Consider the following 18,334-nt stretch of genomic DNA (forward strand, 5'->3'; position numbering starts at 1 on the left):
CTGCATTCAGACAACAGATGAGTATTTTCAGACTCACTAGCTATTTATTTTTTTAGTCTCTTACTTTCCTCTTTGATCTAACAACTCCACATTTATTTCAGAAATATCTGTTGTTCTTATAATCAGAATATTTGTTTACAGTTTAACTGCTGTACCCTAAAATAGGAAGCCATAGTTTGTCGCTTCATGTTAGTTGTTTCCTCAGGGTGTCGCATAACTTCCATTGTGTCAACCTGGAAGACAAAACTCAGATGTTAGATCTGTTGAAAAAACACCGCACCCCCACCCCACCTCATTCACAAAAGCTAGGTTTGATGTTTCTTCTGGTCATTCTCTCGTTCTCTCATGACCACATTCCTAGCATCTTTGGGAAAGGTACACAACAAGCTGTCTGTCAGCCAGCAGTGATTCTCTCAGTACTTTTCACTTGTAAAGTTGTTTGTGAGCTACATCACGGCGGTCATAGTCAGCAGCCTCCACTTTTTTATTTCATAATATGCCTTGAGACAGGCCAAGCAGTAAGCATACTACATTAAAAAACTGCATGTCATGTCTCTTCTCTTTAAATTATGCCCCAATACATATTCCAGCAAGGAAGCAGTAATGTTCTTACTACATTTAACATCTTGGCGCTCTCAGTCACTACATGAGGCATGCTTGTGAGTGCAACTATTACATAAGGTAGCTAGTGACAGAGGATGGAAACACACAAGCAATTTACAGATTCCTGTTTGACCTTTGGAAATAGGGCTGACATTTACTTGACTTCAGTAGTATCAGCTCCTATCTAAAGAGCTTGATGTCCCAAACTCATTCACAAAGCAAGAAACTGTATTTCACCTGTGTCTTCCTGTATATTAGACCCTTTGATGCCTTCATTTACTAGATCTTCCTAGACTGACAGACTCTTCTGATCAGGTTAGGGGAAAATTTCACACTTTTTTCATGATAGTATATTGCTAGGCCAATGGAGCAGCTGTCAAGATGCAGTATCTTATGAAGCCTTCCTTACTTTTATCATCACTGCAATGAACTCCATTGGGTCTTATTTTCTATATAAAGTTACTATTTCTGTAATGACCTGGAAGTAAACAATAAAAAAACTGCCTCATTTTGCTCACACATGGAAAAACATTCTCGCAACATAACAAGTGGCAAACAGAGTAGGTAACCACAAAACATGCAAGTCTTTTCCTATCTGCTGTTGTGTCTACTATTAATTACATTAAAATGCCATTTTGATGCCAAGACTTTCAACAGTCTCATTTAGCTGAACTGCTGTTGCATCAAATACCACTTTTTCAGCATTTCTGTATAGCTCACAGGAGTTATTTTTAGACAGTATACACGGACAGCAAACATATTACCTCTTGTATATTTTACTTATATTGTCAGTACAGCTGTTCTTATCAAAGTGAAACTAGAATTTATGAATGAGTATAACCATGGTTATCAATCACAAGCAGATTGTGTTGCTGTATTGCAGCTCAACAAAATCAACCAGCATCCTGCTTGCATGGGGCATTAGCAACATTTTAGCATTCACTTGCTTTGTGGCAGTTTACCATCTGCTCTGACCAGGTGGCATTTGTATAAACCAGATAATGCCATTGTCAGCACCTGTGCTACACCTCCTGGACTTTGCTCCATTTCCAAGGCTCACTGACTTAAGACCACTCTTCTGAACACTAAACATAATTGCTGAAAGACTACAGTTTTCAATAAAGTAACTCTCTCTCTTACCTTCAGGAGATATTTAGGAGACTGCATGAAAAATACAAAGGAAATGAAGCACTAAGTAGTTATAGACCAAGAAAATGGATTTTGTGTTGGAGAAGAAATCAAAAGAGAAAACTTGTGAAGACAAGATTCAGAATACAGATGGTGCAAAGGGAGACAGATTTCCATGAGGGTGACCACAGCAATTTCAGCACGATTTTGCAATCTCTGATGCTCATATCCCTAAGTGGGGTGCATGCTCTATTATGCATCTCAAATAAATACATGAAGAAAAAAAAGATGCAGTTGGATTTCAGTTCTAAGGACATTAACAGAAAGCACTGTAATATATCGAAGGAAAAAGCTTTATCAGCACAGATAACATCAAACACCTTAAGAGGTCATATGACAAATTAATCATCAATGACCTAATCAGAATAGTGGAAATGTCCATGGGGAAGACTTTGGGAACGTTTCAAAACCATCTTGGCAAAACAACTGTGGTTTGAGCTTTGGTATCCAAAGCTCTGGTAAAGGTCAGGTAGAAGACAACAACTTTACCAGTGAATACTGACAGTAAGCCCATAATAAATGGTAACATTTATTAGAATTGTCTGTTAGAAGACAGACAATCACAAAGAACACCAACAGCAAAAGCACATTGTTTGAAGACTGTATAGTAAAGCCCAATTACCCATGAATCTGAGCTTCTAAAATCAATTCTTGGCTGTCTAGAAAAGCATAGACTGCAAATTATAATTTTGTTGGAGTTTCAGTACTCATGATCTCCTCGTCACAATTTAATAACTGCTGTCAAATGAAGGTTGAGCTAATGCTCTACCTTTTGGGCAATACAATAAAATTAGCATCCCCTTTTCACAGCTGCTTATTGTCACTAAATGGGTAGAATCTTATGATGCTTAAGACCATGATTATGTCAAATATGGTTTACTACAGCCTGCTGGGTTCAAAGGGGGGGTTGTTTTGTTTTAATTTTGTGGAGTAAAGGGAGTGGGCATCCAGAAAAACAGACGGTCAGAAACATTTACAGAGAACGATGTAATACCTCTTTTTTTTTCTCAGAAAAACAGGCTAAAACCAGTACTGTGAGATTCCTTTTTCTTTGGAGTTGTAAATTCAGATCCGGGCAGTCTGTAAGGACTACGACCAATTTCAAAATCTTTTGGACAAGAGACATTTGAAGGTATTTTTTGATAGATTCTGAAGCTGGGGAGATTCTGCTGTAAGAATTTTAGAAGTTTTGTCTCTAGTTAATTTATAATATTGAGTGTATCTGAAGTTATGCAGTTTTATGGGATGGCAATAATTACATGTACAACAGACAATAGACATTATCATAACTGATAGAACATAAGAATATCATGAAATTATCTTGTGTTTTAAATCACTAGCTGCTTTTCTAAAACTAAAATGAAGAATATTCCAACTGTTATGTCAGATTTTTACATTACAATAGTCGTGGTGTACAGTATACATTTATGTGATTACAGCTGAAATGAAAAACAGTTGACCTTAAAAAGACAACTGTCTTTTTAAGATAACAAAGATAACTGTTCCATCACTAAAAAAAGAAATTACTTATAATAGTTTTGAAACAGTATTACAAGAATGATTTATGGTATCATGTCACCTTATAAGGTCACTGCAAATCATCATTTTCACATGTTGACCACGCCTGCTGTTAGCATGGTATGAAATACAATAAAGCCGATAAATATACTAGGCAAAAAAGCTCATAAATTAAAATATAAATACAAATTTCCACACTTCAAAATAAAATTATTATACTTTTGGAATCATTTTATTAACTGTAAAATAGCAATTTAAAATATTTTTTCTTGAAGTTGTCATAATTTCATAAAACTTTAATTAAAGTGGTGGGTTTTTTTCAGCTAAAATATTCTGTAGATTAATGTTTTCTGGATAGTGTTGCACTTACTATGGATGTCTTTTAGCTCCTTCTCTAACAATGTGAAGGGTGAATGGCCTTAAACACTACTTAGTACAACTGAATGTGTTTATCAAAGCTCTAAAAGAGTAGTGCTGTATTTTATTTCAGCTGCAGCAATAAAATGCACGCTTACAAAGCTTATGCTGATATAGCTGGACGTGGAAGACAATGTTTGTATAATACAAAAAAAAAATGGTAAGGCCTTAATCTGTCCTTCAGCACTGGAAGTGTTTATATCAGGAAGGAAATAAATCTCTCAAATCTGAGTCTCTATTTACAGGTACAGTGAAAGATACAGATGTCTGGGTGACTCATAAGAATTACTGTATCTGAGCAAGAGCTCCTTATGATAGGAGAGAATGTAAAGAAGAAATAGAATGCACAAAACATATAATTCTACAGACCTTTGAATTGCTGCTTTGATCAGTTACAACATTTTTTTTTAAATACTTTTGTTTGCTTTGAGGTAAAACAAACAAAAAACCAGCAACCAACTAATCACATTTCAACAGGACTAACCTGGAAGTCGGGAGGGAGCATAGATGTTATCAACTTGAGGTGCAAGAGTTTTCTTCACATACTAAAGTGAACTCAATTGGCTATTAACTGCAATAAAATCATCCCATCCTTTTGTAATTATGCCACATACCTTTTTGGTAAAATCAAAAAGTGTTTAAATTCAATGGTTCTTTTTACTTTATAAAGAATAGCAGCTTTGCTGAGTGGTTCTTTTCTGTCATTTGTCAGTTACAAAGGCCCCTTTGAGTTTGAACTTCAGGTTGAACAGAAGAGGAATGGATCATTTTTCTGTTTTGCCTTTTGTTTAGTTAAACACACCAACCAAATTTTAGCTAATTAAATCTCTTTTTAGGCCAAAAATTGCCAGAAGAAAGCCTTGAACCCTCTGAAATCAAGAGGAATGTTGCCATCATTATCAGTATAACTGAGATGTCACTACAAATGTTTAAAGATTAATCACTGGTAAACTGATTCTTCATTAGATTCCACAGAAAGGTCCTCAGCAAAACAGGAAACAATGCTCTCACCTATGTTTTTTTCTGATATTAAGACATACTCATTTGGTAAGAGCTTCACTATATACCTACATCAGCTGAGCATCGTGCCCATAGTCCCACTGTAATATTTCATGAGAAATTACCTATCTTCAAATGCAACACTACCAACCTTAATACGCCCAGCAGTAAGCTGTGGGGGCAAAGACCTAGATGCCGCTGTCACTCTGGCTCTTGCCTGTGCCAAGTTACCTGTTCAAAAAGAAAGAAATGCATACTACAAAAATTGTTCAATAATCTTTACTGAGAAAACATTATATGGTAAAGTAAATCATACAAGAGAAGTAAAAACAGCAGACCCTACTACACTTCTTACACATCCTGCTCATTACCAACCTTGCCTTGGCAGGACATGGAGTCTAGGGTTGATTTAAAAGGGAAGAAAAAGACACCAGTAAGGTGGCGCATTGCTGACATTAACTACTGATCTGACAAAAACATCAACAACACAAAAGTATACAGAGCAGTCTGTTGTAATCAATTTCTCTGTGACACTTTCAGAGATTTAAAAGAGAAAAAGATAGCAGAAAGAACCTTGTTTCTACAAAATCAGTGGATCCTGAAGTGTTTAGACATCATCTTAAGCTCACAAACTAAAGAAAGAGATGAGAAAATGATAAGACAGTATCTTTTCTTGACCTTTTGACATACAGCCTACTTAATCCCCAATCTTATTATCCCTTGGGGTTTTCAAAGACTGACTCAATTCCTCAGGCAAAAACATACTGGTGTCAACTGCAAAATGAGTGCCTTCTCTTTAGTTGTACAGTATGATGTATCTTATTTTTCCACCGTACTCGCAGAAAGTCAGTCATCACAAAATAGCTTTTCAAAATAAAGGCTCAGAGAAGAGAGGAAGTGATATGGGACTGTGCATATGTAAGACACTCTGTATATTTCAAAGTTTTAGCAAGTCTAGCACAAGATGTCCAAATGTTTTCTCTGGCTATATCTTCAGAGGCTAAACTGTGATTAATAGCATTGAAAGAACCCTTTGAAGCAGGATTGGTGACATCAAAGCCCTAATCCATGGGTGGCAGGATTTTTATAATGAGTGGGAAGCATTTTAACACATTTCAAAGGATTTACAGCATGAATAAACAATAGGCCTCTGCAGATGTACCACACACCTTTCAGAACCAGAACACATAAATAAGTGTCCATTTTAATTTAAATGTAAATAAAGTGTTAACACTTCTTTCAGATGCTAAGTGCCTTGTTTGCATCAACTCCAGTGTTTAGCTATTTGCTTCACAAAAAGCCAGTCACTCTAAACAGCCTTCAGAGTTTTGATAAACTATATATTACAGAACTAGAAGGGAAGCAGGATGGGAGAAACAAGAAACAAGAACACTTAATCGTTGGTAATTTTTTATACAGGAGAAGAGCACACACAGAGTGCGCATAACACTGAAGGGGACTTTTGCTCTTCCCTGCAACCACATGGGAAATACCAATCTCCTGAGAAGAGTTTGGAGGCCAACACACAGAAACACAGCAGTGACATTTTTTAAGCAATTCAAGTCTGTATTCATTTTCAAAAGTATTTACCTTTTAATATGCTGGAATTGGGATTGACACAATGATGCAAAACTGCTATGTCATTTTCTGATTAAGAGTGTTTGTTACCTGACAGTCTAAATCACACTGCAGAATATCAGGGATGTCCATAATTTTGGAAAATGCTTTAAGGCTATATTGTTCAGGTTGATGAGAGCTACAATTCTGTTCTGAAAATCTTGTGTATGTATACAAATATGCATGCTTATAAATACTCGTGTTTTGAAAATCTTATATATACATACATTCATGGCATACAAGGTATGCACATCTCTCTGTGGTTAAAATGAAGACTTTAATGTGAAAATCATTGGTGAATTTATTTTTCTCTGCTATAATTTTGATATTTTTATATGTTTGAAATTAGACATTTTTGCCTTTTTATTATTACTAAAGGAAAAAGTCTGGAAATATTTTTGGCTACACTTAGGATCAGCAACTCAGGTCTTCTTTATGCTTGAAAGCATTGCACTGTAGAACTGATGACGCTACGTGGGTTAAAACAGCAGAGTTGGGAGAATTAACAAAACTGAATCAGATTGTTTGAAATGACAAATGTTAAAATTTTGTTGCATGTTTTAACAAGTTACAAAATTCTAATAACAACCTAAAATTTAGAATCATCAAGGTTTACCACACTCAGAGCTGACATTAGGTTAATTATTATCAATTACTAACATCAAGCTCTCACTGAGCTTCTCATGCAGAACTAAAACTACACTTAACATTTCTGATCTAGAAGAAAACAGGCATTTTTTTAAAATTAATCAAATATCTTTCATGACTTCACACACCGGAAGGAAATTAAAAAGTAGTCAGTTCCTACTTTAAAATGAACAGCTCTATGTATCTCAATTTTAGCTCAGTGATTCATTCTTTCTAGGAGGCAGCCAGAACTACATAGTCAGGTCAGATTCCCAACTCTGGAAGTCCTGAGGCAGATGACTACCAGTTTGGCAGCAGTCGTTCTCAGAATTTGTTCAAATGTACTTACATAAAATATATTGTTATTTGCAGTGCTGTAACAGGTGTTGAGAAAATAAAGCTTTGTACTTTACAGACTGAACTGGCCTCAGCTACAAAAAAAAAACCCACCAGGAATGTTCTTTGTTCTTTCAATTTTTACCTTTTTTTTTTTTTTTTTTTTTTGCCTCAGCTGGCCATACTACTAGCTACTTTCATTATACATGAAAACAAAAACTGTTTTGTAGAGAGTTTTCGTTTTACTTTCATCTGAGCATCATCTTTGAATATCTTGCTTGTGTTATTTGCTCCAGGGAAGAAGCTTCTCCAAAACAGAGTTCCTGGTTTTCTTAATGTTACTCAGAAGTCTTCGCCTGGTGTTCTGATACGAGCACACTTTTATTGAATATTTCAGCTTGATATTTACTACTCAGGTTATTAAATCAATTCAGAGAGATAAGTTGCCATATAAGTAAAGCATGAGGCCTATATGTGATGTATGAAACAACTGTTGAATCTTGTCTGGGAGAACTGTATGTCTGATTGTTTGGTATTAAGTACAGACAAGTGCTTAAGCAATCAGGAATGCTCTGCTTGGTTTGCATTTTTTTCCAATAGGTTCAGAACTGTTAGTTGTTTACCACGAACTACCACTTTTATTCTGAGTATGAACATTGCCTGCCAGCAATATTCTGTTACCTGAGGTTTACGTTCAATATCCTATGCATTTTCTAAGTACTACACTAGTATATGTGGTACGGTCAAAGTACATAATAGTTTACCTTAGCATGAATACAGTTTATGACTGGGGAAAGCAAATATTAATAATAATCAATGATTTGCTGTCTATTTTGCACTAATAATTTCATTTTTCTGCTTCGCAAAAGTAAAGACTAAGCTAAGAATAAGGCGAATATTTATTTATGGATTTTTATCTGTTCTTATTTCATATGCCAAATGATCTCCATTGTAATTGTTAACTACTCAATTGTAGCACAATTTGAAAGCCACAGAAAAAACGTTATCAGGGTTTTCTTTTCCAGATCAAACTTAAAATGATATTTCAGTAAAAGTTCATCTTAACTAGTTGATGTTCAGGAAAATAACTACCTGCAACATGCCCAACCAATAAAACTAAGAACAGAACAAACGTGGCTTGAAAATTAGTTTACATAATAAGACGTTTTACCCAGAATTAGTGATGCTTATAGTCAGTAAACATTTGGAGTACCTGTCCCTGCACTTGATTTTCATTTAAAAGGTCATTTATTATTTTACACACCAGAAATAGTAAAACGTTATCCTACTTTGTGAAGAACATCAATATTTGAAGAACAAATGTTTTTAGATTATATCACAGCCAGTTAAAACTGCCATGAGCTCCTTGCAAGGTTAAGCTGGTTAAAGGTTAAAAGACTGCACTGTGCCTGTCAGAATACTGGCTTCACACACATTGTATGATCAGCATTTCAGACAAAACACAAGTGACAAGCTCATAGATTTAAATAAAATACTACCCATACTAGATCCAATGCCACAAAATGGACAAATTAGGAAACTTAAAACTCCCTCAAAGTTTTCTGAGTTTTCTGTTTTGTTTTAAACTAGGACTGATCTTTTAAAGATGTACATGTTCAACTCTATTCACATACATTCCCTTTTCAGTTTGGCTGGACTGCTTATCTGAACAATGAAGGCTCCTACCTCTGTGTCTGCAGTGCCAGAGACAAAGGTTTCTGGGATTGATTTGTGTCAGTGGGGGAATCAGCCAGCCCCAGCATTTCTCTTTTTTCCCGTCTGTGTAATAAAGTTAGGAGTGTCATTGGTGCATCATGAATTTTCAGTCATTAGAGTCTGGTGAAAGGCTCCAAGAGCTTTCAACAGAAAGCAGTACAAAGTCTATCCAGTAACTGCTAAGCTCACTGTCTCTTTACTCAGCATAAACTTTGCCTTGAAACTGTAGAGGAAAACTCCCATTCCTTGGAATATATCCTCATTCCAGCTAGGTGAGAAAGACAAAGGTGTCAAAGAACCATATCCCTTCGAGTACACAAGCCCAAGCAGAAGTTCTGAAAGTACATCAAGTATTTACATAGAACAGAACAAAGACATGAGTTGCTTTTTTCAAGTTGGACTTTGGAAGCACTCTCTAGATTTCAGAAAAGACAATATGGAGTCATGGATTCGCTTCTGCATCCCTAGCACTTACTGTGTGATCTGGTAAAACGAGTGGTTTCTCAAGCCATTGACTTTCCACACTAATCGGGAGAAGTTCATCTCTGGCTGGAGGTTCTGATGTTGCTTAACATTTGTTATTACTCCACTATTCTTAGGTGATGTGTTCTACAAGTAGTATAAAGCAAATATTACTAATATTAGCACTGTAATTATAACTACATTTTGGTTATGACTGCTACAGACCACACCTTCCTTCCAAAGTAAAAGCATGCCAGGTAAGAGTTACTGTATGCTTTGAGATAGCTTCTAATTTGTGAAGTGCAAATGACTTACACGGAGAGAGTCTAGTGACAATGTCACCTTAGTGTACAAGCTGTACCATGGATACTACTATTATAGAGAGGGCACAGTACAAGCTCTTTCCTTATCCTCATATATTTTATTAATTTCTTTCATGCTTCTGGTTCAGATAAAGAGGAGTTACTTGCAGATACAGTGTAATATGGTTGGAAATGCTACCATGCATTCATATTTCATTGACATTACTTCTAATCACTGCTAAGCACTTGCACTCCAGGAGAGGTACAGAGTCAGACAATGTCTGACACACAGAGATCCTTCTCTGTCTTTCCTTTCAATACATTTTATCTAGCCTAAGGAAGTCGACTGCTTATCTTCATAATGCATTTTCATCTTCTGCTACAGTAAGACTAAGCTTTTCTTAGCTTCCTATAAATGAACACGTGTAATTTTTTTATTGGGTGCTAATTTGAATCTCGTCACTGACTACCAAGACTCTATTTTTTTTTTTGAGTCACAGAAGTCATTTAAGCTAATCTTGTGCAATAAAAAGCTGAGAATCCATTTTTCTCTTATACTATATATTTTACACAGGAATGTATTTGTAAAAATACTATGTAATATATTGATCAATATATATACACTACCACTGCTGCTTATTCTGAAAACAGAATTTCTTTACTTCCCAATTCAAATGAGTAATTAAAGAATAAGAAATGGCATTTCCAAAATTGGATCCATATTATAAAATAGAATCCAATAACCATGAAAATTTAGTAATAGCAAGGCCAGCCTGGGAATAACCTAAATAGGAGTAACTGTCTCAGAAGCAAAAAAATCTTCAATTTTTTTGACCATGATTGTTTGAAATGAAAAATCTTTGCCACAGTAAACTGACAGTTTCTGATCACAAATCTCACTGGTAGCATGAAGTAGACATAGATCATGTTTATAGTTACTTAAAAGCTTTACATTGCTAGACTCCCAACTGCATACACTGCAGACACTTCAGTGGTCACTTCTCACATTAACAAGGCAGCCACTTGCAAACACAACAGTGTTTACTGCAGCAAATAAATCTGCTTGTAAGCATGAATCTTGTCTTGTTTAAATGTTGTTTCAACACAGTAGGTTAGTAGGGTCCATGTAGAATGCAAGAGAATAAAGACACTCCTGACAACAGCTGAGATGAAATGAAGGTCAAACTGCTTACTCATATTCCACGATATGTAAATGTATGGTCTTCAGTAAGAAAGGTCTTCACTTTAACCCTTACCTAGTAAGCACCAAGAAAGAATAGGTTATAGTATGCAGTTAATTACTGGCAGTGACCAAGATGCTTTTAAAACACGACCTTGACTGTTAATAGCTACTTGAAGCAACTTGTCCAATTTTCCAGCTGAATTGAATTAGAGGTGTGCAGCCATCTACCCAATGGTGAGTGCGTTCACTGAAATGCAGACATTTTCTGAAATACCACAGGCTTATATGCGATCATGCAAGCAAACCAAATGTGATTCTCAGAACATCACAGTCCCATGAAACAAGTGCATTTATGGAGCAGAGCACATATGCTACCATTTGATTCTATGATAAACATGTTTCCAGGAGCAGGACACTGGACGGACACATCTGGAAAACATGATGGCAAAGAAAGAGTGGACTACATGTTGGACAAACTCTATCTGGCCACATCCAGATGGATGAGGTTAGGTACTTCTGTACAAGCATAGGATTAATGATGGAGTGATAATCAAAGTACAACTGAGAACTAACTGTCTGAAGCAGCAGTGAGACAAAACCAAAAGAATGGAAAACTGTTCAGAAGAAGCTTTTAGCAGTTATGGTATAAACAACACTGGAACTATCTACTGCCTGATGCCCAGCATTTTTAGTCAGGTCTGCAGCCTGACTAGTTGGAGACCTGAATAACAGGTTGGGACTGACAGGCTGACTGTCCTCTAATGCCGCAGCTTCAGGACACTGAATAGATCAGGCTGCAAAGTGACTTATCTTTTTTTATTATTTATTGTTATGGCGATTTTTGATTATTGGTATTCCACATCATAACATCATGTAGTGCACTGGGAGTTAAAGAGTTAATGCTCCAGTTCCGGGCACCTGTCCAGAAGAGAAGAAGAACTGCATATCCTGGAAGACTCTGCATTCAGAGAGGAGCTATAACCCCTGAAAAGGTCACCTGATGTCCCTTTCTTTCCTTTGGATCCCTCTGCCCCACTAGACACGGAACTGGGCCAAACCAGCCCATAAACCGTTGACATTTATACATTATCGGAAGATACTGATCATAGTTTTTCAGATATAATTCTTAGTAACTTCCATCCATTTCTTTGGCAGCGTAAGATCTGATGCTGTTATATGTGAGCTGACTGGGACAACAAACCTTGAAACCTTGGAGGAACAGCAGATAATTAAGAATCCTGCAGTAGAGCGCCTCATCACCAACAGGATGTTCACCACTGCTTCAGCACATTCCCTGATTTCTGTAACCACATCCACAATCCAGATTAGAAGGAAAATATGGCAGTATATTTTCAGTGGAGACCGTAATGTTGAAGAATGTTCTCATTTTTCAGTGTTACCAAAAAAAACCAACAACCAACCAACCAACAAACCAACCAAAAAAACACCTTTACTCTAATGATCTCTATGAAGAACAGAGAAGCTTATTTCTTCTTCTACAGGAATCTGAAAGAATATATGTTGTATTTATCATTATTAATAGATAGCAATTCAGATCTGGTCTTCATCATTATTTTATGCATTTGACATCCTTTATTTTGCACATTGTGTCCAATTCTGGGCTCCCCAGTTCAAAAAAGACAGGGATCTCCTAGGAGGAGTCCAGTGGAGGGCCACAAAGATGATAAAGGGTCTGAAGCATCTTATGTATGAGAAAAGACTAGGTAACCTGGGTCTGCTCAACTTGGGGAAAAGAAGACCGAAGAAGGATCTGATTAATGTTTACAAATATCTGAAGGAAGGTGAGAAGCAGGCTCTTCTTGGTAGTGTACAGCAATAGGACAAGGAGTAATGGCCTAAAACTTGAACATGTACTTGGTAGTAAGGAACAAACCCACATAAAAACATTTTCGATATTCAAAACAGCAATGTTATCTGCATATTCCACAAATATATCTGTTCTACAAAATCACTGGCAAATTTAAAAATAATCACTCTTCTGAGGCTTGATTATGCCAATGATGAACCAAGTATCTCTGACAGAGTTTGATCTCACAGAGCATAGTGCCTTTAGAAACTACCTAGCAAACTACTCATTAAAATAACTACTGCATAACGTTGTCTGAACATTTCTCTGTTTAAACTCTGTATATGCTGCTCAGTGAGATCCTGCAGCCTACAAATTAATATAAAACCCAGTAACATCTTGTATATAATACATCTGGATTCCTCCTCAGTATCAATATATTTTGATCTTAATTAGTATACAACAAAGTGCTAAGATTATACTTAGTCACTACTATGAGATAATTTTCATTGTAAAATTGAAGAGTTTATTTAGAAAATGAAAATTGAAAAGATGTCTCTTCTGAAAGAAAGGTAAAGAAGAATTGTTCTCAGTATTTGGACTACAGGGGATACCCTACTATGAATCAAACCAATAAGCTCATCAAGTTCTGCTCTTAAAATCTGTCCACTTGTACTTTTTTGGAGGGTTCAAGTTGTAAGCACTTGGAGAAAGGAATCCATGTTATGCCATTTGCCCATTTTTCAGAACAATGTAATCTGTGAAGTAGCGTATTAAAAAGAGTGGACTTCTGCTTGGGAAACATCCTTTACCAAACAAAAGCATGATAAACCTAACTTGACCTTCCCAGCTGTGGTGCTTTCATGTGCAATTCCAGTGATTCACTGACAGTATTTATAGAGAGTTATTCTCAACAGTAAATAATTGTTATGCCTTGTGTAAAGTCTGAACAGGACTGAGACGTTAACTTTCATCTGATAGATGGCTCTCTCTCTAGATGAGTTCCATTTCTAGGGCTATTGTATGGCATGTTTGGGATCCTACTGCTTACAAGTCTTGTATCTGTGTACTGTATTTGCCCCCTGACACAAAGCTTTAGGATGAGAAGAAAGGTATACTGAACTGTAAAATGCTGAACTGAACAATGAAATAAAATGCAATCAAACTCTACCTCGATAGTTAAGCTACATTTAATTTAGTTTACTGATGTCCCACATCTGCAATTCAGTAAAGTTCACAATTGTTACGTTGCACATCTGTGGTTTAAAGGCTCTCTTTGCACACAACACACTGGCAGCAAAGCAAAACCGATTAACTTTTATATGCCTTTAACATATGGACCAGTCAGAAGTAGGAAAGCCTCCGTTGTGAGTGAAAATATACAGCTTCCATTAACCTGATCCAAATTCTTACAAAATGTAAATTCTGATTCATATATAAGTAGTGAGATTATAATTACAATGGCTTTGTTTCCAATTCATTCGACTTAGACCGCCTGCAGTTATTTCTTAGAGGTGAAAATACCAACACAAAAGTGCCATTATAAGTAGAATTTACTGCAGGATAAATTTGCAAAATTAAGATGTATTTGAGACTCTCACTCTATTGTGATGTATGGAATTAAACGAAAAAATCTGCTAAGCCCAGTTGGAAACATACTGTATTTCAGTGAGCAAATCTGACGTAGACCAAACCAGGAGCCTCTCCACTAGTGCCAGAGGAAGTGCTAACGTTCAGTAGAAGAGAGCAGTAATGGGTTCCATCAGAAACATTGTCAAAGCACTGAAGATTTTAATTGGCCAAGATTTCACCCTGTGCCCAGTAGTTTCCTTTCACTGAACTGAAATAGAAATACTCCCCATGTTGAGAAACTGCCAAAGAATGGTGAAAAGTAATTCTTTAATGTGATTTTGCAAAAAGCCCTAGTTCTTATATGCTTTAGGGTGCATAAAGAAAGAATGGAATAAAATGTGCCAGGCTTTCTCAGCATGTAGTCTGTTTACTCCTTTTTTTGTTTGTTTGTTTTATAATGGGATATACATTGTTTATCATTAATTTTTGTCTGAGGGCTGTATGTAGGGCAGGAGATGCAAAAGCACAAAGAAAACAAACCAAAAATCAATACTGAGGAGAGGAAGCGACCTTTAAGCAGGTTAATTCTAATTAATTTGTTTTTGAAAAAATCAATTTTCCTCAAACTTTGATGAAGATTCTCCCATGTTAAAATACCCTAACTCTATGGTGAAGGTTTTGAAAACTTTCAGTTCTCTAGCTCATGTATCTAGGGACTTTGAACAAGATGAGCTTATTAACCTCACAAGATATATAAACTGTACACTCTGATTGTGCGAGCAACACCCCGTGCTACTAAAACTATCAGAGGTGATGCTGCTATAGCAGTACTGGTGCTCAGCTCTGTCTAATGTACACAGCCAAGCCCAATGCCTACACAGCCTCAGAACTGTGACAGAAGTGTTTCTGTTGTCTCTCTGTTCTGGGGGTGGAAGGCTGGAGTATGTTTATTTTCCTCCCTCTCTCCCCATCTCTCCAGCAAGGATCTAAGGTAGAACAGAGTCACTGTGACAGAAGCTCTAAGGGTCCATGGATTTTAGAGGGGGAAAAAGTCTGCAGGGATTGCCTTTCAAAAGTAGAGAATGATATGTTGTAACTTTTCTGAGAAGCCTGCACCTTCCTACCTCCCCACAGTCAGATCAGTTGGGGAACATAAAGTGAGAGCAGAAAGTGGAGGAGGGAGCTACAGTCACAAAAACCCCAGTGGTTTTAAAAACCTCAAGCACCCTAATGATATCAGCATTTAAATGTGACACTGCAAAAATTCTGAAGTATCAGAATGGAGTCAAATGGTCTGACTCCTCACTACTACTGGTAGTGAATGTACCAGGGCTCTCCTTAATCTTTTCAGTTAAACCCACTTCTCTTTCAAGTGGACTCTTCTATAGATTGCATGATTTCTTTCCTCTCTGATGTGTTAGCTGTGACAGCAATAAACCAACACTACAAAGAGGAATGCCTTATAAATGGGAACATGCACATTCAACTGCAGAAGCGGCAGGCTTTTTAAATGCTCTATTTCTCTTTTATATTTGGAGTAAATTTCATTTTAGTTTTAGAATATACAGAATCCTCAACACTAAAAAAACTGTGCTTGTAGAAAAAGTGACAAATCCAGCAGCAGTTGAGAGAACTGGGAGGTTAAATAAGAGTATGTTCATTCAGGCCCCTAGACAGTACAATCAGACTCCAATCTGCACTAAATGCACTTAAGTTTCCACCGAAGGAAGAAAAAACAAGCTGGGCAATCTACAGAATTAATCCTGGAATGTTTGATTTAAATTCTGGCATCTATATCACTAATTCTGTGCTCTTTTAACTGTAAATCACTATTACAATTGTGCATTTAAAGTCCTGCTGTTAATTTCTGGTCTTTTAAACTACACAGTCTTCTACTGTGAAACAGAAGCACTTGTTAAGAGGGGATAAGTATGTTTGATAAATTACAGGGATTAATGTGATCTTAAATTAGTAGAAGAATTTAGTCTTTTTAATATTTATTTTCTTGCAGCTGCTAAGTTTTTGACAGTGGAAGAAACGACAGTTATATAAATATACTTCAAACACAAGATCTTCCCAGAGTGGGAAAGGCATCTTTTTGTTCATACTGGTATTTAAGAACTACATTTCAGTAACTCGCAGACCCGCGTTAATAGTTTCAAATTCCCTCTTGCTTCTGGGATAGCACCACCTAGTGACTCTTACGCATACTGGGGAGAGCCGCTTGGCAAAAACCATGTATGCTGCAAATTCCAGAGCTAGTTGCAAGCAGATGTGAGAATGTGCTGTCACTCATCTTCAAACAAAACACCAGAGATACTGGCAGAAGGCTCACTTCAAGTCAGGGTTACCTGGAGGGATGCAATATGGCTCCCATGTAAATTATTAACTTTCACATCAGCCAGTAACCTACAAAAAGCTGAAGAAAATCGTATTGAGATCATGAATCTTAATCTGTACATTTTCTGGCTTTGGAAATGAAGTACATATTGAGTGGAGAGAATAAGGCTTAGAGGCAAGGGCAGAGTGTGGTGGGAAATTTACCCAGTCACTATTCTTTTGTTTACAAAAGCTTCTTTGTAGAAAGTTAAGCGTATAGCATTACCTTTTTTCACTATGCAGAGATGAAGCAGCATTGCCAGCTATACCTTCCGTCTCAGCCAAACCTTTCATTTATCTTGCAAGCTGCCAAAACTAAACCTGGCAACAATCTGATTTTAGAACACAGAGGCCCCAAAACAGGTTGTGGGTGCCAATTATATTAGACAGCTGGAAAAAAATAGAGCAAAATCACAAAGACTCCCAAAAAACAGAAATGACCTAAGAGACTTAAGTTATTCTTAAAGCATCATGCACAGGAACATATGCATAATGATTTTTACCAGGATGTCCAGTACTGACTTGAGAGAAACATAGGTTCAACTTGCTTCTTGTACTTGATGGAAAGGTAAACTTCCTATTATGGGAAGCAGAAACCACCCAATTCATTTAAATAGGAAATAAGGAAAAGAAGAAGTGGTAATACGCCAACATGGCAAAAATACATAGCTGCAATAAGAAGTATTTTCTTACTGAACCTTTCATGCACCGTGGGTAAAATTCTCAGTTTAGTCCTGCTGTCACCGAAAGCACCTCTAGAAAGCCAGAGGCAGATAAGTTTGCATGAAATCAAACCTACAATATTTACAATAATTGTGACTGATAACTGGGAGAAAATACCTAATCTGTTTCATTCTGATAACAGCTCCAAGGTAGGAAAGGGCTGGTAAAGAGGGAGGTGAGGCATACTTGATCCAACGTGAGCTTTCTTTTTGGCTTTGCTTGATCCATCCAGCATAAGAAATTCTTTCTACCAGTCTTTACTAAGGACTCAAATGTCAGAAGAAATAGACTCAATTGTCTTGTTGTGTTTTCTACTTGGGCAATAAACAATCCTATTCTATCTTAACCTACATCTCCCTTTATTTGAGCTTGTCACAGCTGAAAGGAAAAGCAGATTCCTCAGCGGATTCTCAGCGCTCAGGGTCCTCTAAAATTGTAAATTGAAGGGAAGTAATCCAGAGCCTTCTAATTACAGGAAAGAACAGATTAGTATGAATCTATCCTATGTAGAATATAAACAGATATTCTGCTATCAGTTACACATGTGCAAAGAATGTTCCTATATCTGGGTTCCTCCAGATGTTCCTTTTCTATGTAGAAGCCTGAGGATAGTTTGATGGCAATACCAGAGGCTATGACTGGACTACTAAGTTTCCAGAAATCAGATACAGATATGCTGCACAGACACTGAATTGCACCTACAGCCTATATACAGCACTACCTAGCGAGGCTACACAGCACTACCTAGTGCATGTGCGCTTTTTTCTACCTAGAATATTTTTGGTAGAAATACAACTATCACACTTGTTTATATCATATCAGACCAAAATAATTTTGCAATCTAATACAGTGCATTGTATTTGGATTATTCCTTATTGTTACATC

General features: G+C 36.7%; 1 protein-coding gene across 13 annotated transcripts in view; it reads right to left on the bottom strand.

Moving 5' to 3' along the window:
* The window catches only part of MYO3B (myosin IIIB), a 211,163-nt gene that overhangs the window by 84,870 nt on the left and 107,959 nt on the right, over positions 1-18,334 (bottom strand). For all 13 annotated transcript variants that reach the window (XR_005861643.2, XR_005861642.2, XR_005861644.2 and 10 more), the window contains 2 exons: positions 4,877-4,956; positions 156-233 (listed from right to left, as the gene is read on the bottom strand). Coding sequence is in view for 10 of the 13 variants with exons in the window: in XM_040704167.2 (XP_040560101.1) it covers positions 156-233; positions 4,877-4,956 (158 nt within the window). In the remaining 3 variants the exon portion in view is untranslated. The remainder of the gene's footprint in view (positions 1-155; positions 234-4,876; positions 4,957-18,334) is intronic.

The sequence above is a fragment of the Gallus gallus genome, chromosome 7, assembly GCF_016699485.2.
Source record: "Gallus gallus isolate bGalGal1 chromosome 7, bGalGal1.mat.broiler.GRCg7b, whole genome shotgun sequence".
Taxonomy (NCBI): domain Eukaryota; kingdom Metazoa; phylum Chordata; class Aves; order Galliformes; family Phasianidae; genus Gallus; species Gallus gallus.